General features: G+C 40.2%; 2 protein-coding genes across 3 annotated transcripts in view; one reads left to right on the top strand and one right to left on the bottom strand.

Annotated features, from left to right (window-relative positions):
• Positions 1-1,330: 1,330 nt before the first annotated feature.
• On the top strand, positions 1,331-19,341 carry cpda (carboxypeptidase D, a). The gene is made up of 21 exons (XM_008309140.3): positions 1,331-2,144; positions 3,373-3,620; positions 8,230-8,372; positions 8,462-8,631; positions 9,898-10,307; positions 10,446-10,637; positions 11,232-11,399; positions 11,476-11,585; positions 11,765-11,867; positions 12,162-12,304; positions 12,398-12,567; positions 12,870-13,166; positions 13,271-13,466; positions 14,233-14,371; positions 14,536-14,682; positions 14,824-14,922; positions 15,019-15,083; positions 15,166-15,297; positions 15,838-16,023; positions 18,049-18,151; positions 18,716-19,341. Exons 1-21 carry the CDS (start codon positions 1,486-1,488, stop codon positions 18,940-18,942), a joined length of 4,107 nt encoding a protein of 1,368 aa, XP_008307362.1. The 5' UTR covers positions 1,331-1,485; the 3' UTR covers positions 18,943-19,341.
• The window catches only part of LOC103378078 (uncharacterized protein C22orf31), a 4,998-nt gene continuing 2,015 nt past the window's right edge, over positions 16,435-19,417 (bottom strand). Inside the window, exons 1-2 of one of the 2 annotated variants that reach the window (XM_008309139.3) lie at positions 17,496-17,848; positions 16,435-17,401 (exon numbers count right to left, since the gene is read on the bottom strand). In XM_008309139.3, the coding sequence (XP_008307361.1) occupies positions 16,889-17,392 (504 nt within the window). In that variant the 5' untranslated portion in view covers positions 17,393-17,401; positions 17,496-17,848 and the 3' untranslated portion in view covers positions 16,435-16,888. Of the gene's footprint in view, positions 17,402-17,495; positions 17,849-19,417 lie in introns of those variants that run through there. The other variant, XM_008309138.3, reaches the window with a different exon arrangement.

Below are 19,417 nucleotides of genomic sequence, written 5' to 3'. Positions count from 1 at the left end.
AAGCTAATAGGAAACATAATCATTTATTACACGATTTTCATAAATATTGTGGAGAATTACACTGATGTCCATTGTTAATGAGAAATATTTTTTTGTTTTTCAACATCAAAATTTTACCAAGGTTGTACATCTTATTATTGGAATACTGTACCTGCATTGATAAAGATGGATATATAACAATAACAACCAATATAAATAAAAATGAAAATCTTTTCCATGTGTCCTCATCCATTGAAGCTGCATACATGTAAATGTGGCTGTCTTCATGCTGGGGACAGCTGGGCAGGACAGGAGCGGTCCGGTATTTGTGGGCAGTAGTTTGTGTTGGAGCAGGGGGACAATGTTCTCACTGCTGGACATGGAGCAGTAACAACTCCTGCTGCATTGATGCAAAGATGATGTCCTTTTCACCAATCTGCTCTGCAGTGTATGTCCATTTAGTTTCAGAGCTCTTTTTGCTCTGTTTAAGTCTAACTTTAAACATAAATGATCATATTCATTTAAATTCATCCATTTCTGTTCTTGCTATCTTTGTGGTTACATGATTTACAATTTAAAGTCAATATTGTTTATATCCCCTTATTAACTATTGTTCAAGTAAACTGATATTGAAATTAAAATTCATTTAAAATTCTTAGGTTACACGTAATCCTTGGTGATAATTTATTCTTCCCTCTCAACAAGAGGTGTTGAGAGCTGGTTCAACCCAGCTGGTTGTTCTGCCATTTCCCAGGTTACCAAGGTTACAGTACATCACAAAGTGTGATCGTCAAACATGACTCTCTGTGCGTAGTCCAGTAACTAGATCTGCATGAATGTTCCTTCCTGTCTGATTAGAAAAAGCGAAAGAACAATAGTGCTTTATGTCAAGTGTTCAGTTTTATTGAATGTGTTCTATTTCTATAATATCCTTCTTAAATTAATTTATACACATTTCAATTAAACGTGATCCATTTAAACCCATGGTATACTGGTGTCATCTGTTTACCATTTTCATAACTGGAGAATCCTTAGCTTTTTCTTATTCATTTTTGTTGTTGTGTTACGTCCGTGTTGTTACAATTGTGAATTGTTGCGTGTGTTTTGTAATATACTGTATATTGATAGGTACAAAAGGAGTACAACAAAGTAAAAATTCTATTACATTGTCTGAATCACTGCATTTTCACAATGCACGGGACAATAAACTCATCTTGTTTTTATTCACACTTTGACTACATTTAATGTCTTACAGTTCTGTTCACACACAATTTACAAATCAGTTTTCCTTAAAACCCTAAACAACTCTTGCGGGCCACCTTAAAAATTTGCGTCACCACAGAAGCCCCGCCCCCACATGGGTTAGAGGAAGTGGATGGAAATAAACGGGCCAAGAAAAGACTGTCACAACAGCTGTGGAACCAAACAGTCGGAAATGATCTGACTATTGGGTCAGATACCGTGAATTCCGTGTACGGGTGGTGTAGAAGTACAATACAAAATAACATGGTGAGCACACGGGAGCTTCTGTCGACCATGCCGTTACTTTTCGCCTTTCTACAGCCGTTACTTTTCGCCTTTCTTCTCGCTCTTGTTTCCGCCACTGACGCCACTCCGCACCGGACAGAACGCCTCAGCTCCGCCGTGGAGGATACGACGGAAACTTACAATAATTACTACAATTATGAGAGTTTAACGGGACGCTTGCAGTCTTTAGCTCGGAGATACCCACAAATAGCCAACCTGTCGAGCGTTGGTCGGTCTGTGGAGGACAGAGAGCTTTGGGTGATGCGGATTACAACGGATCCCGACAAAGAACTACCGGGTAAACCCAAATTTAAATATGTCGGCAACATGCACGGCGACGAAACCGTATCCCGACAGGTGCTGGTGTACCTGATTGAGTACCTGTTGACGAACTATGGAGAGGAGCCGAGAGTCACTCAACTCGTCAACACCACGGATATTTACATCCTCCCCAGCATGAACCCAGACGGCTTTGAGAAATCCACAGAGGGGGACTGCAATGGCGACAGCGGAGGAAGAAGTAATGCAAAAAACATGGATCTAAACAGGAGCTTTCCTGACCAGTATTACGACACCACTGTTCCCCCGGATGACGTTCCCGAGGTCACTGCAATGATTAAGTGGATCCAGGAGAAAAAGTGAGTTTTTGATGACATAGTGGCAGAAACCTGCCACTCTCTGATTGGAGAAAATGAGTTCAGAAATAGATAAACTGTAGGTTCTCCTTAGGTTGAAATGACCTGGATGAGTTACACATCACTGACGAAAATTGTTAATATTTAATTTTTTGTAATCACTGAATTCAAGAACTGGGACATATTTGGTACTATAGTGTAATATCCAGTTTATTCAGCTGTTTAGGTGGGAGATACAACCCTTAAAATGGGCTGCCTTTGTTAAAATGGCAGAATGTTTTTGTGTGGGTTTGAAAAAAAAAAGGCGATTAGGTAAAGTATATCAGACAAAATTGAAGGAGCCACAGTGGATCAGTTTTGGGATTACAGCCAGGTTCAATTCCATTTTAGTCCCCAATCCCTTGGTTGCATCAGGAAGGGCATCTGGTGCTAAATGTTTTGGACCACTGCCGTGCACCTGAAGGGGGCAAGCAAATAGTGATTCCTGTCAGAGAAAGCTCATCATGACTAAGTTTTTATAGACAGCGCCCCATATTGTAAAATATTTATTGGCTATAGACAAACTTTACTTAACTCAGTGCTAAAGTGGTTTTGTTTACCATCTTGTGCAGATGAGAAAATCCAGTACTTAATCCTGTTAAGAAGAAATGTAAAACCAAAGTAGGTGTGTTCAGGGCTGAAATCTAAAGCCAAGCATCGCCAAATCCATTAACGCTTTAATTATGAGGTGGACTATTAAGATTTTTTAATACCAAGAGTCTTGGTAGTAAGTTTAACTGAACCTGATTTCAGTTAAATTTACTACCTTTCTAACCTTAATGAACCTTTTCTGATAAAAACATTTTAAACAATAGGCTCTATTTTTTTTAAAGGATTTTATTCCCTATTATAAAAAGTTAAATTATATTTGCGTCTTTGTCCTGACATGTAATAGTCTACAGGAACTTGCAGGTTTTTTCCAAAATGATGATTCAACAATGAAATCTACGTCCTGCAGCTGTAGTTTGAAGTGAGTTCTTGTCAATGAATAACTCAGTCACCTGCTTATTTCCATGTGTATCAATCATCTCGTGGTGATGGAGGAACTCGTGTTCAGGTTCATTCCGGTCAAAGGAGTGGGGTTACTCAAGTTAGTCAAAGGATCCAAGTGTTGTTTATATGCAGACTCTATTAAAAAGGTCAGTCTGTAGTGTTTCAAGCAAAACCTGTTTTTTTTTTTAAATCTCTCTAGATTCGTCCTGTCAGCAAACCTGCATGGTGGAACGGTGGTTGCGAGTTACCCTTACGATGACACAGCGGCCCACAATCGTCAGGGGCACTACAGCAAATCAGAGGAGGATGGCCTGTTTCGACACCTGGCCTTGGTGTATTCCCAGAACCACCCGGTGATGAAGACCGGTGAGCCAAACTGTCCTGATGCCCAAGGAGAAAACTTTAAGGATGGCATCACCAATGGAGCCGAGTGGTACGACGTGCCTGGTAAGGTCTTATTCCTACTGTTGTAACACCTGTATTAGCCTAACCATGTGTAAATAACTTTAATCTTTTCCTATGTAACTGCTAGGAACAGTTTTTTTGGCGAGGATTATATTTAGCAATGGCAGGTCATCCTACCCTCGCTAAGTCCCTGTCCCCTCATCTTTGCTACTACTTTCTATTTATGTCACAATGTCTTATGAGTATATCAGGTATATACTTTGACCTCGGACTATATTTATTAATAAACCGAGTGTCACCCATTAGTTTGGGGGTTATTTAGGGCACAGTAATGGTAGTAAAGGTATATTATTATTGTGCGTTTGATCCAATCCTGAAGCAGAGGTGGCAAAAATGATAATTAATCTCAGCATGTATATAAAAGTGTTATTAGGGTGTTACTTTGGTAGGATAAGTTAAGCGTTAGAATAGCAACGTTTACATTTTTACATTTCTTCTTTAAGATATCACCACCTCACTGCAGACATTAGGAAAAATATATACAATTTATGTGTTTTGTGTGTATTTTTCAAGTTTAAAAAATTACAAATATTCACTGAAGTGCTGAGACTTAAGTACTTCAAATGGGAGTATATGATTGGAACTTAGTTGGAATTTGCAGTAGCCGTGCTTGGTTCTTTACTAGTGAACCTTAAGGAAACAGTTCATACACAGTGGTGTTCTCATAGCTTAGCTGTACGAACACTGAGTACTTTCGCTTAGAATCCTTTACTGACTCCAACTGTCTGATGCTAGTACCTGTAATTACTGGGAGCAGCCGTGAAGTTTATTTGCTCACAGTCGCACCGTGCTCATGTGACAGTACTCACAATTAAGACAATGGACCAGATCGGTTTAATATCGGTCTGTAGTACCAGCCTTGTACAAATACAGGATTTGCTCATTATCTTTTGCCGCCCCCGAAACAAGACTCGATCGTCTTATTCTGGTGTTAACTTGATCTGCGTACCGCGTACTGCGGAAGTGTCTGCAGATTGAGGTTACAGGACTACGTTGCTTCTACCGCCGAGGTGTGCTTTGTTGTGTACGGTTTCAGGTGTCACCAATTTGTCACTTAATACTGCATAATTGTCAGTATTTGAACATGTTGTATACCCGTACAACCTGTTCAATATTAATTTGGACTGTTTTTTTTTCTGCTGCCAACTCCTCCCTTCTATGCAAACACTAGTCCTGAAAATGATGTCTAAACCAGTGTTTGCTGATTCTGCAGCTCACTCCAGGACCAGTTTCCTGTTATTAGGTTATGTCACTTCAAGGAAGTTAGGCGACATTTTTCTGTAAAACAAAAAGCAGAAATAACCAACGGTGAGTGTGAGCTACATGTTCTGCATATGTGTATTTACCTGAAACAACCCTTCAAATGAGGTTATTTCTGTAGCCGACGATGAGAAGTGTCCGTGTCCAACGATGAGAGGCGACAACAACAGGTGTAAATCATTGGCACAGACAGAGCTTTTATTTGTCCATCAGCTCATAGTGGATAGAATGTCACGCAGAACAGGGCTGATAGCAGATGATGACAGCGGTCAGAAGGAGATAGTGTGACATAATGAGTGGTCCAGGCAGAGAGCCAGGATGAAAAGTCAGGAACAGGAGATCTTTTATTCAGCACTCTCGGCCTGAATAAATGTTTTCAGCATGTTGGAAATGATCCTGGCTCCTGGTGCATGATTGTGCTGACGTTGTGCAAAGATTTAGAGATAAAACATTAATGGACAAAAAGGTTTTATAATTTACAAGTCCTGGGGTTTTAAATATGCGTACAGAAGGAATCATTGTCCAGAGGTTTTATGTATTAAGGCAAAGGATTTTGAAAAACACAATAAGACCAGGTTTACTTTTAATAAGAGGAGATGAATGCTTTTTGTAGTCAGTTATTAAAGAAACATTTCAGTTGGTAATTTTTTTTTTTTTTGCATAATTCTTATAAATAAAGGTTCATTGTATTTGGGCATAATTTATCTAGAGGTCATTTTGTTTCAAAAAATCGCGAATCATATTGTGAGTTGAGTGTTTCATCATTACATCCTTATCCTCTAAACAAGGTGAAGTGGAAATTGGAAATTTGAATTTTGTCAAATATAAGGTGATAAGTGGTTCCATAGTGTAGTGGTTATCATGCCTGTCCTACACACAGTCCTGAGTTGGAGCCCCAGATGAACTACATACATATTGTTGCCCCCTTCTGGCAGCCTGTGTGGGTTTGCTAAGATTACACTGTGAATTTCCAAATTGTGGGCAAGCGACTAATATTTTTAATGTAAAAAAACAAATATTCAAAAATACAGTTTTTGTTGTAGTAACAAACCTAAGATATTGAATTTATTGTCACTGAAACCAAAAAATACAGAGAAAAAAAAAATCCAAAGACTAATTTAGTGGTTGAAAAATCATTGATAATAATCCAGAACAAACAATCATGTTTTATTGGCCTGCTCTGTCACTTGAACTGCTCATTGAAACATGGCAGTATAATTTTAAAACTTAACATCCAACACCTACTGTTCTGACAATGCCTCTCCCTGTGTCTCCATGTCTGTTTTTTGTGGGTGTGTCGCTGAGTCTGGCACACACGCACACCTGATATTTGAGTTGTGGGCTGTGTTTGTTGCACTTAGTCAACCGGTGAAGGATGTTTACTCAAAGTCTTCACAGAGATGCTGACACTTGTGACCAGGGAGAATGGGTTTAAAGAAGGTGGGCATTATTTGCTTATCCTTGTCATTTTTTGCCCCGGTGGTGTGTGTGGTTGTTTGGGTTGCTGGTACACCCAACCGAGGGGATAAAAACCTCTAACGAATCACTGAGTTTTACAGTCCAACGCTACACCAGCATCAAAGTACTTCAATGGAGTTTTTATGTGCTGTTAAAAGTACATCCCGATGATGTCATTAAAAAGTTAAATGTGATAAACCAAGTAGAAACCGCTTAGTTTGACATTCACTGCAGTTGAAATGACATTGAAGCATATGTTTGGTACAACATATTGTCATAATTAATTAAAGTATTTTTTCTTTTTTTTTCTGTTCTATTCTAAGTGATCTTGGCTGCCTCACACATCTCTGGACTTTTTTTTTTATTTTTTATTTTTTTTCTAAGATTCTCATTTTCTCCAACATGTTTTTTTTGTCAAATTTTTACAGCATGAAGATTTTTTTATTTATTGCAATGTAGATAATTACTTTAGATATGGTGCAATCCAGAAAAGTGGGAGTTCTAAAATTCAGACTTCCAACAAGGAAAATGCCACTCAAGGTAGAAGGTTTTTACTACTGAAATCAGAGCAAAATTAATCTTTTGCTCTGTGACTGAGAGTCACAGAGCAATGGCAGCACGTCAGAGCAAAATTAATCTACCTGGACTTTACTGAGAGTCACAGAGCAATGGCAGCACCAATGAAAATGCAGTATGTAAATAGATGTATAAACATAATATGCACTATATAAATGTCCTTAAATAAATAAATAACACAGTGGCATAAATGTCTTTTTTTTAGTCTTTCATACAATAGAATAGTGGTGAAGGTGTTAAAACAAGATTAGCAAATATTTTTTAGCTAGCTGTGTTTTGGCAAGAACACACCTAAAGTGAATATTTGTCTTTGTGACACAGCACATCGATGAAATGTGACCTCTGCTTTTAACCCATCACCCCCCACAGTTTGTGGGGACAATGCCATGCTCAGGGCTGCTTATCAGCTGGTGGACTCGAACCAGCAGCCTTCTGGACCCAAGTCTGCTTCCTTAACCGCTAAGCCACCACTGCCCTCTAAAATTTCATTGTGTCATATCCTTGTATTTTCTTTTTATGCACGCAAACAGACATGATTGCTGGACTTCAAAGTATCTCTATCAAAACAGTCCGTCATGTTTTTTGTTTATTTCTGACTCATATTGTTTAACATGCCCTGAGCTTGAGTCAGAGATCCCAGCTTTCTGGAAATGCAGAGTTCAATGTAGGAATCAGAGGAAACTCAACATCCGCTTGTATTGTCGAGGCTGAAGTTGAGGAAGTTAGATCAACATGATAATGGAAGACGGAGTAGAGGCTAAAATTAACTTACCAGCAGCTGAGTTCTGTTGCAAACATTTGAGAGTGATTTGTATGAAAAGAGAACTATTTTTGTTCTTGATATCTCAACGTTCCTCCTGAAGACGGTTGATTTGTAGATGTTATTTGTCTATTTGTGCTTGTTGATGCCCTTTGACTTTTACCGTTGGAAAACGACAAACACGGACTTCTTTATTGGGTTGCCGTGGGCATCCAGCAGGCTGTCATGGCAACCCTCCAGCCGGGGGAGCTTCTGGCTGCCTGCTGTCACTCCAGAGGGACAGACCCCCCCCTGAACAGCCCGCCCCACTGTCCTGTCCCTTCTGTTTGCTTTGCTGAAAGAGCATGTCGACTGGCAAACTGCACATGTCACAGACTTGACATTAAACACCATCTCTAAACAGAGGGACTGAAAAGACAAGGACACAACAACTGTTTCAGAATGGACACATTTAAACAGAGTTGAGATTTTGTGTGTCGCCATGACAAGTCTTCAAACACGTTTTATTTATGATACTGTATTTGACTGGTTATTCAGGTGGGATGCAGGACTACAACTACCTCCATGGGAACTGTCTGGAGATCACTGTGGAGCTCAGCTGCTGCAAGTATCCCTTAGCCTCTGAGCTTCAAGGGGAATGGGATATGAACAGGGAATCCTTACTGGCCTATATGGAACAGGTAGAACAGGAACCTAATCCTGCCTGATTCAACGTCTTCAAATACAACAAGTTGGCTTTTCTCGTTTTACAAATGACCCTGTCTTCCAGGTACACATGGGTGTTCGAGGCTATGTGACAGAGGCCATCAGCGGTGCTGCTCTCACTAATGTCAACATTGTAGTGGCTGGAATTCGCCACAACCTGACCACAGGGAATTTTGGGGACTACTATCGTCTGCTGCTCCCAGGGACGTACAACATCACAGCCATGGCTCCAGGGTGATTAGAACTGTGGTTTCTATCATCAAATCAGAAATTTCTACTAAAACGGGCTTAACTCTTGATCCTAACAGGACTGTGACGAGTTGAGCGAGTGGAAGTGGAGCCCACTGCTGCTCTGTGTGTCTGGTGTTAGTCACTACGGTGTGTCATGGGTGGGAGGATGCAGAGAGGAGAGAGGAGATAAATAGTTAACAGAAAGAAAAACATCAGTTGAAGGTTTTATATACCATTATACTGTATTTTCTGGACTATAGAGCGCACCTGAGTCGCACCCACTCATTTAAAAAAAACAAACATAAATTTACACATATAAGCCGCACAAACATAAGTTTACACATATAAGCCGCACCGGATATCCAGGTTGAGGAATGACATATTTACCAGATACACAAGAACACAGAAAGATTTTGTACCGTAAATGTTTATTTATATACCTGAACTGATTGTTTCCGAACAGTGCCTGTAACACGGCAGTAAAAGTGCCGATCGAACAAAACAGAAAAGTAATTGATGGCTTTATTCATCTTCCTCCTGCGCACTGAAACCGCTGAAGTCGTCTTCTTCAGTGTCGGAGTTGAACAGCCTCAGAAAAACTTGGTCACATACTGTTTAGTCTCTCTGTCAGTGTCGTTCTCCGTGTCGCTGTCATCCCGAGGTAAAGGTACGCTGCTCTCTTCTTCCCGCTGCCGTCTCCAACGTCTCACCATGGATTCATTAACGCCAAGGTTACGTGCAGCAGCCCTGTTTCCTCCCTGGCTAGCCAGATTGATGGCCCTTAACTTAAAAGCTGCATCATACGAACTTCTTTGTGTGCTTTCCATGATGACGGGGTGAGGGTGTGAAAATGATTCGCTGTCGTGCTAAATAAAAACTAGTGTGTTCTTCTTCGCACTGACTTCCCCTGTCCGTCTTGTTTTTGACGCCCCCTTACTAGAACGCCAGGGGGCCGTTCTAGCAAGGGGGCGTCCTGAAGATGTCCGTCTTGTTTTTGTCCTGAAGAAAAATCCATAGAAAAGCTGCATCTTTATATAAGGCGCAAAGTGTGGGAAAAAAGTAGCGGCTTATAGTCCGGAAAATACGGTATATATTAATTATAATGTATAATGTGCCAAAAAAGTAAACAATTAGCTATAGAGTATTAAAGTCTTATACACAGTTTGTCCATTAAATACTGTAGTAGGTCCTCTAAGGTAGTAAAGTTGGCAAAAAAAAAACCCAAAAATGTTGTCAATTAGCAAAACTGACTTCCTTTTCTTTAAACAGGTATTCACCGATGACAGTTAACAGTGTCGAAGTCGTAGAGGGCAAAGCCACTCAACTCAACTTCACACTTGCACCTGTCGTCAGCGAAGCTGCTGGTTCCACGTCCACCCTGCCTGCAAGCTCCACCCCTGTGACTGCCACCTCCAGCACCACTGCAGATGTGTCCATCTCCACCCAGACTCACGGGTCCACGGACAAACTTCCCGTTCCTCAGCCGCCGCCACCAGAAACGCAGCCAATCCAGCCACGGGACTTTAGACACCACCACTTTGCAGACATGGAGCTTTTCTTACGGAAGTACAAGAGCGAGTTTCCCTCCATCACCCACCTTTATTCCGTTGGCAACTCGGTGCAGTCACGTGCGCTCTATGTGATGGTCATCTCTGATAACCCCAAAGTACACGAACATGGTACGTGCGAGCGGTAAAGCTTTGATGTAAATACAGCTGATTACTTCTAATGTAAAATACACAAGTAATATTACAGTAAATTTACCTTTTAAATATATATATATTTAAACTGTATATCATTGTTTGTTTTCACACCAGGTGAGCCAGAATTCAAGTACGTGGCCAACATGCACGGTAACGAAGTGGTGGGTCGGGAGCTCATGCTCAACCTGATCGAGTATCTCTGCAGTAACTATGGCAGTGACCCAGAGGTCACCTGGCTAGTCAACAACACCCGCATTCACATCATGCCCTCGATGAACCCTGACGGCTACGAGGTGTCCAGGGAAGGTATGATAGCTGCAGGTCACGATATCACAATGGCTGTGAAGTATGAAAAATATTTTTTTAAATCGTGTTATTATTTCCTTGGGCCTCATCTAAAAGGCAAAAACATGAAAAATGTACGGAACAGAAATGATAAGAGATCCTGAGAATTGCAACAGACAATTATGCTATGATTAATATATATATATATAATAATATTTTTTTTCACAATCTCCCAGTAGAAAAAGGCCAAAAGTCTATTCTCAAGAATAGCACTGTGACTCATTCGCTCTAATGAGCAGTGTGCATGCTGTAATCATGAACATAGGTGAACAAAATGTCAAGCAAAATGTGCTCTTACACGGTTTTGCTTCGTATTTGTCGTGAAGATCCGACTCTCATGAGCTCTCACGCTGACTTACTGCCTGTGGTGGAGTGTCTTTTGACCACAGTGTAAGTTCTCATGTCACGAGAACAACTGAAAAAAAATTGTTTTTTTCCTCATCAAAACACCACTGTTGAACTCCAGAGCAGATTTTAAACACTGCGTAATCTCTACTATGTAGCCTATAGTATGTGTATAGAACTGTGTTTCAACATGACATACTCGTTTTGCAGGCGATGTAAAGGGAGTCAGAGGACGGAACAACAGCAATGACTATGACCTGAATCGCAACTTCCCCGATCAGTTCACTGAGAACGCCGTGCCCAGACAACCAGAGACGATCGCTGTGATGAACTGGCTGAGGAGCATCCCCTTCGTTCTGTCTGCCAACTTGCATGGAGGTACAGCGTTAATTTGCTTCTTATCACAACATGGTACTTAAAGAGCATATTTTAAATTCTAACGTCTCCACTGAAGGGTCTTTGGTGGTCAACTACCCCTACGATGACGACAAAGAAGGGATAAGTCATTACAGCAAGGCCCCCGATGACCAGGTTTTCCAGCAGTTGTCCAGGGCATATTCACAGGTAACGAAACTCTGCTGCTGCTGCTGCTGCTGCCGCCGCTGTAATTGTTTCAGGGCAGGACGAGAACAAAGTTTTAGGATAAGTGTGGTTAAAACCTGGGGAGAGAAAAAAGGTTAACAACAGCACTCTTTGTTCAGCTGTCATGTGTCTCTGTGTGTGTGCGTGCGCTCACTCCGCAGGAGAACCCTCTGATGCACAATGGACACCCTTGTCCGGACGTTTACCCTAATGACTATTTTGAGGATGGCATCACCAATGGTGCAAACTGGTACAACGTCGCTGGTATGTCGCTTTTGTATTTCTCAGCCTCTCATTCACATTTATTTTCAAAATTGAACTACTTTTTGATTTTTTATTTTTTTTTAAACGTGTTTTGGTTTTTACGCCTCTGTAATGGTCAGTTTAAAGGAGTAAAACTGCATTTAATTCCATATGTTTATAGAATATTTTCATGCATATTTAAGGCAAAAGTTATTGATTAATTAGGTTTTGGCTGCACGTTGATGCTATGATGTCAGAGCTATCTGTATTTCAGGTAGACAATACTTTAAAATTTAAATGATGCTGGTTTTGCAGGTGGCATGCAGGACTGGAACTATTTAAACACCAACTGCTTTGAGTTGACCATTGAGCTGGGTTGTGTAAAATTCCCCTGGGCCAAGGATCTGCCTTCTTACTGGGAACAGAACCGAAGAGCCCTGATTAAGTTTATCTACCAGGTATCGGCATAAATATTCATTTTCACAACGTTGTGACCGAATGGTCGTAGTGTTCGCGTGTGGTCATGTGTTTGATTTCGTACCTTTGTTCAGGTTCACACTGGAGTGAAGGGCACAGTCTCTGACAGCAGTGACGGTACAGGAATCCCCAACGCCACCATCAGTGTTGCAGAGATAAAGCATAACATCACCACCGCCCTCACTGGAGACTACTGGAGACTTCTGACTCCCAACACTTACTCTCTCACAGCCTCTGCTCATGGGTAAGCGTGGAACTGCTTGAAAAAAAATCGTAGTCACGATTATTTCAATAATTATTGAAATTTTTTACACAAAATTTGGAAATCTGATATTTTCCTTTTATTCTAGTTTTCTTTCTAAACTTTCCCTTAAGTCAATAAACTGAAAATAAAACATTATTACATATACACAATATTACAAAAATGAACACAAATAAATATCAATAAACTGAAAATAAAACATTTAATATTACAAAAATGAACACAAATAAATAAAGCCCCTAAACTAAATTAAAACTAAAACACAAGGCCCTTCTACTGTTTAGGTATGAGTCTGTGACGACGTACGCAACGGTCTCAAAGGACGGCGTGGAAGTGGTGGATTTCCGGCTGACGCGTTTGAACTCCGCCTCCAAAAGCCAAAATGGGCCGCAGCCCACACAGGACCCATCCGAGAAGGAGCTCCAGAGCTTGATCAAGGAACTCTCCATTGGCCAGGGTTTGGAGGAGTTGGTCAAGAGCACGGCCACAGAGAGCAGCTTCCGCTACAGACGCTACAAAGAAATATCGGAGTTTATGAGGGGGCTGACTCTGAACTTTCCTACAGTTACATCTTTACGCAGGTATGCATTCACGTGGTCCGTTCCATAACTTCTGGATTTCACAAACATTATTTCCGTAATAATTCTTTATCAATGTGGTGGTTTTTTATTCTTTCTGTTACTAGCTTGAGGCAAAGTGTAGAGATTCGAACCATCTGGGCTCTGGAAATCTCTAACAAACCCGGAGAAGCAGATCCATCAAAACCAACCATCCGTTTCGTAGCAGGGATCCATGGGAATGCCCCAGTGGGTACAGAGCTGCTGCTGGAGTTTGCTGCCCTCCTGTGTATCAACTATGGCAAAAACCCCGCTATCACCACGGTGAGCTTCCTACAGGGTATACTGTTAGTTTACACTGTAGCGTTACCTCAGAGACAGCAAATTCCACTCCGAGAAAAATTGATTCTATGCAGTAGAGACGGCAGATGTCAGTATTTGTCCACAGAATTGACCAGTTGAAATTGCATTCAGGACTTAAGATGCTGTCCAAACAAGATGAAGAAAATATCTCTCTTGCTCTGTCTTAAAAGATATTGTCACGGTTGTTGTTAACTACATAGAAATTTTAATTGTCAACTAAAATGATTTTGATTTTTCCTTAAAGTCAACTAAAGTTAACTAACATTAAACAGTTGTCTTGACTGAATTGGGACTAGGTTTCCATTAGGTGAAGAAAGTGGGACTGTGAGTTGTAAGTGAGTTGTAAGTTTTACTACTACAGCACATTTTTATTAAGTATGAATTTGCTGTCAAACTGAACAAATGTATTATTTAATGCTTAATTCTCATAGGTCTGTATGCTTTATAAAAATCCATTAAGTTTTACTACTACAGCACATTTTTAGAGAAATTTTACTTTTTACGTTTTTCGTTTAGGTGTCTACTTATTATGTTTCTATAACCTATGTAGAAATTTTAATTTTTACGTTTTTCGTTTAGGTGTCTTACTTATTATGTTTCTATAACCTATGTATGTTTCATAATAAAATGATTCATAACAACAATAAGTCAAATAATTATTAATATTATCATTCCCAAGTCTGAAAAAGTGTCTGTAAATCTCACCTCCTGACATTTTTTTCCCCAGTTAATCAACAACACCCGGATCATCATAGTGCCCTCCATCAACCCTGATGGACGAGAGCAGGCCGTCGAGAAGGAGTGCACCTCAACCCGCGGCTTCTCCAACGCACATGGAAAGGACCTGGACGCTGACTTCAACATGGGTCAGATATCACACTTTACAAAATTTAAATAAATCTTGGCATTGGTTCGAACGATTTGTCAGAAATGTAATTTCCAAAACAAATAGTTGCAGTTTTATGTGTGATTCCAAAACTAGGCTGTAACAGCTGCTTTTGTCCACTGTGGGGTTTTTTTTCTGTCGTAGGCAATGGATCGCAGCTGGTGGCAGAGAAAGTAGAACCAGAGACCAGAGCGATGATGGAGTTGATCAAGCAAAAACACACTCTGTCCGTGGCTCTAGACGGAGGCGCCTTGGTCGCCACCTATCCTTATGATAAACCTGTACAATCAGGTAACAACACCATCCATCCATCCATCCATCCATCCATCCATCCAAGAGAGCATTAATCACATTCTATCTTAGATTGGTGCTGATCATCATCAATTATTTATTTGTGCTTTTTTAAATGTTTTAATTTAAATATATTCACAGTTGAAAATGAGGGTACACTGAAGTACTTGGCAAGTGTTTACTCCAACAACCATCCCAAAATGCACCTTGGCAACACTGGATGCTCAATTAATGGACAAAGTATGTAGGAAATGCAATAAACAAATGTTGTCATTATTCCATAATATCAGCCCAAACAATAAAACAATAATTGTGTTTTTTTTTTTTTTCACTCAGCGACCAACATCCCTGATGGTGTAATGAGGGCTGCGGAGAAACAAAGCCACATGGGGAGCATGAAGGTGAGTTCACGTTTAAAGTTTCAAACGGATGTGTGCTTCAGCGCTGTCCTCCACGTCATCTGCTCTCTATGTGTCTTTCCAGGATTTCAGCATGGACTATGGCCAGTGTCCTGAAATCACAGTCTACACCGGCTGCTGTTTGTTCCCTGCAGCTGGGCAGCTGGCCACACTGTGGGCAGAAAATAAAAAAGCTCTCCTCAGCATGTTAGTAGAGGTAAGGTGCAGTCGGTTGGCGCGATGAATATGTAATTAAATGACCCATTTGGAGAGATAAAGTTGCGTGAACTTCAGGACTATGCATCTCAGACTGTGGAGACTCCTCTTCTCCTAGGCTGCTGTTACACTCACCATCACTATCAGTTGTTTCCAGTTATTTTCTGCTGCTCAATTAATCACCGTTTTTGGCTTCATACTTCTTATAATCAGCATTTTAAATTCTGTAGAAAAGCATTTTTTTGGTGCATTTCATTTAAGTAGTTCTTGGAAGTCAGGATGTTCTTGTTGCTTATATGGCTTTAAGGAAGTTGGTGCCCTCTTGTGGCCGTAGTTGATATAGGTATACACTTTTGAAATTTAACTCTCTTCAGAATACAAATCCCAGGTCCAGTAAATACAAAGTCCTACTTCTTTCTGTGTCTTTTAGTCTGCCTCACATGCAATAATTTTATTTTAAACATGTAAACATTTGAGTGAACATTTGTGGAAGTCAACGTTGCTGATTATTTGATTTTCTCTCTGTTTTGACCTGATCCAGGTGCATAAAGGAGTGCGTGGTGTAGTGAGGGACAAAAGAGGTTGGCCCATCGTCGGAGCCGTCATTGTTCTCAATGGGGGCGCGAGGGTGAGGACGTCAGAGGGCGGGCACTTCCACGTGCTGCTGGCTCCTGGCAGCCACAAAATCGAAGCTGTTGCTGACGGCTTTCAACAACAACGTCAGGAGGTACGTGGAAATTTGATTTCCCCGAACAAGAGTGTTTTTGTTTAGTATTTAACTGGTGGTATTTCACTTAGTCATGGCTCAAATTTTAAGATGTATTGTATTGTATTGTAGCATTTAATAAAAAGTAAAAGATATTTCTCCAACACAAAATTAACCAGGCACTTAGTTCAGCAGTTAGGAATGTAACACCACGAGAGGAATTTGGTAAACTTTACTTTGTTACCTCGAAACATGCAAACAATATCCAAACAAGGACAATGCAGCAGTAGTTGACAAACAAACAAACAAAATACAACTGAACAAATGGCCTCAAATATAAGCCAATGAATCACTTATTAATTACCTAATTAATCACAACTTGTGATTGTTGACCAATCACTGAACAGTTTTTAGTTTTTACAATATAAAAAGGTCCCAGCATTTCCAATGTGTAGTTTTTTTCTTTCTTAGTGACTTTTGAGAAAATGTGCTGTTAATTGGCGAATTTAAAATATTTAAAGATTATTTGTATTTGTTTAAATACATTTACCATCATTTGACTTTTCTACAATTTAGGCATCTTAACAAAAGTAGACAGAAAGTCCATTGAGGAAAAAAAAAATCAGCTACAGTCAGACAGCAAATGACAAGAGACAGTAAAGTGAATCTAAAATAAAACCTGCATTTAGGTTGGGATGCATTTTTTTCCTGTCTGAGTTGAGAGAGTAGAACATACAAAAGAAAGTAACATTTTTGGAACAGATTTTTTTTGTTTTTATAGTGCAGCTCTATTCCACACTAACTTTTAAAGAGGAAACAAATGTAAACTTCCCTGACATCAAATTAACAAAGCTAGTAAACATTTTGCAGAACAGTTTTTTCTTTTTTAAATTTCAATATCTATGACGGGTGTGGAGCGAAGCACACAGAACCTCTCCAACACTGCTACTCTTCCACTGGGCTGCTCTGTCATTTGAAATGTTGGGTAGGCCAACTCCGAAAACAGCTGCTCCTTGATGTGACGGCCCAGCTCCAGACTGTAGACTGCGGGCTCCCCATGAGGATCAAGGAGCAAAGGGTCCACCACCGAATGATATATGTGCTGGTACTCTGGCACCGTGAAGCCGTGGATCAGCAGAATCTCTGGCTGGCTGGTCACCACAGAGCTGGAGGTTCTCTCTTCAGAGGAGAGAGCCTCATCCTTCAGACCTGGAAGAACAGCAGCATTTTTTATATATCTGTTATCCAGGGGAGTTTCAGGCCACTCTTCACGCTTCGCAGCCACAAAGTCCAGTTGTTGATTCGATGACAGTGTGGGCGTCCTCTCCTTAACAATTTCCCCATACTTGCTTGGACATCGAATACTCTGCCTTAGGCCATAAGGACACATCTCACACCCCTGGGAGGAAAATAAAAAAAGTTTTGTTTCACTTCATTTATTTCTGTCCCTGTGATCAAATAGAAAGATGAACAGAACCAGAAGGTGAACTTACTCTTTAGGTGTGTCCACGCTACATTACTGAAATAAACTATGCATATATTTTACTCTCCTTTTTTGTTAGTTTTAGATTTGCTTTCTTTTTCCATGTTTTAATCTGCATTTCAATGACGGCAACAAATAAGTGAGACTCAGATTTTGGAAGTCAACCTCTAAATTGATTATGTCAGAGTTCAAACTGGACAACCTGCACCACATTATCTTGAATGTTGGCAGCAGGTGAAGGTGAGACCAACTGATTGGTCATTAACAAAAGCAGTCGTGTGGCCTTATTCTGTGTGTGGTGTGTGGTGGGGGAGCCAGGCTGGAAGTACAACCATGTGGAAGAACTCATTTTCTGATTTTTCTGTGCTGTATTCATGTTACTTTGAATTTGTTGATTTAAAAAAAAAAACAAAAAAAAAAAAAACAAACAAAAAAAAAAAAAAAAACAAAAAAAAAAAACACTTGTCAGCATTTTGATGTCAGCATTTTGATTAAAGTAAATAAGGAAAAAAACCCTCAAATGCTAATTGATACTAAAGGATGGTGTTTGTGGTGTTTTACAGGTGGTGGTCTATTCCCATGAAGCTGCCAGAACCATTATCATTGAGTTTGACATGGACAACAGTATCTTTGGGCTGCCCAGAGAGTTTGTAGTGGCAAGTGCAGGTAAGAGTTATCTCTGTAAATGTGATTACAAACAGAGCGTCCTGTTTATTGCATTTTTTTTTTTTGTTCGTCAATGCGTGACAGACAGAACAATGAATTACTCTTCACTAGGTGGCAGTAGATGGCTATCAAAACTAAAACAAAAACAACTAAAACAAAAACAAGCAGAGCTGTTTAGGATTTAGGTGTCTTTTTGAGATTTTAGTCAATTATGTATCTATTTGAAATAGGTTATTATATTTCTTTACATATAGTTTTTGTAAGATTTTTGTTCGGTGTTGTGCCGTGTGGTTTTTTTCCTCATATGTGGTGTGGTTCAAAAAAGGTTGGGAAACACTGGTATAATGTATTATTGTTACCTTTGTGTTGTTCATTGTTTTAAGATCCTGTGGCTCAATTCACTAAATTCTTAAACATTAGATATTTGAGTCCTAAATGTTTTACCCAATGTAATCACTCAACAATTGAAAACAATACATTTTCTATGGTAAAACAGAGGGAACTCTCTTCAGCAGTAAGTGTGTATGCAGATATATAATTCCTCTACCCTCTCCCCCTGTACAGCTGCCTCCATGACAGCACTGGTGGTGACGGCGTGCATTATCTGGTGCGTGTGTGCCGCCAAATCTAATCACCAGAAGGACGGCTTCCACCGGTTGCGACAGCACCGAGACGAATACGACGACGAGATACGGCTCACGTCCATGGGATCCAAGAAGTCCCTATTGGCCCACGAGTTTCAGGACGAGAGTGAAAGTGAGGAGGAGACACTTTACGCCAACAAACTCTGAGAGAACCGTCCGTCGGGTGGATCTGTGTTTGTCTTTATTTCGATACCCCTTAAATCGTTTATCTCCGGGTTGAACCAGAGATATGCCATCTGTGTCGAGCAGAGTAAGAAGTGACAAGGTGGCTTCTCCGTTACACTGACAAGCTCTTGGAACTTGCTTCTGTCAGAGAAGATCAGGCTCAGACTGTGGTTCCAAAGTGTCCTGTTTTTGAGCCTTGAGATTTTTATTTTGAGAGCTCTTTGTGACCATTTCCTGTCTTTGCAGGCTGACGAGATCAAGTCGTGAAGTCCAAAATAAACACCTTGTGTCATAAATGTGTAATGAAGTATAGTGCGTCATCTCACAAACTTGCAGAATTTACCAATTGCTTTCTTTTATTTTTATTTTTTTTTAAGGAAATACATTATGTTGGAACATTATCAAAGGACTGAATCCAGTACCGTGCCTTGTCTTCTGTAAAATTTACAGTCTGTTC

Source organism: Cynoglossus semilaevis, chromosome 4 (assembly GCF_000523025.1).
Source record: "Cynoglossus semilaevis isolate Cse_v1.0 chromosome 4, Cse_v1.0, whole genome shotgun sequence".
Taxonomy (NCBI): Eukaryota; Metazoa; Chordata; class Actinopteri; order Pleuronectiformes; family Cynoglossidae; genus Cynoglossus; species Cynoglossus semilaevis.
This window is presented reverse-complemented; position numbering and strand designations above follow the sequence as displayed.

Bases quoted from the DNA above. Each gene is read 5' to 3' on its own strand.
- cpda (XM_008309140.3), top strand. From the start codon at position 1,486: ATGGTGAGCACACGGGAGCTTCTGTCGACCATGCCGTTACTTTTCGCC. The intron at 12,568-12,869 runs GTAAGCGTGGAA...TCTACTGTTTAG, and splicing joins CTCACAGCCTCTGCTCATGG to GTATGAGTCTGTGACGACGT. The intron at 18,152-18,715 runs GTAAGAGTTATC...CCCCCTGTACAG, and splicing joins GTTTGTAGTGGCAAGTGCAG to CTGCCTCCATGACAGCACTG.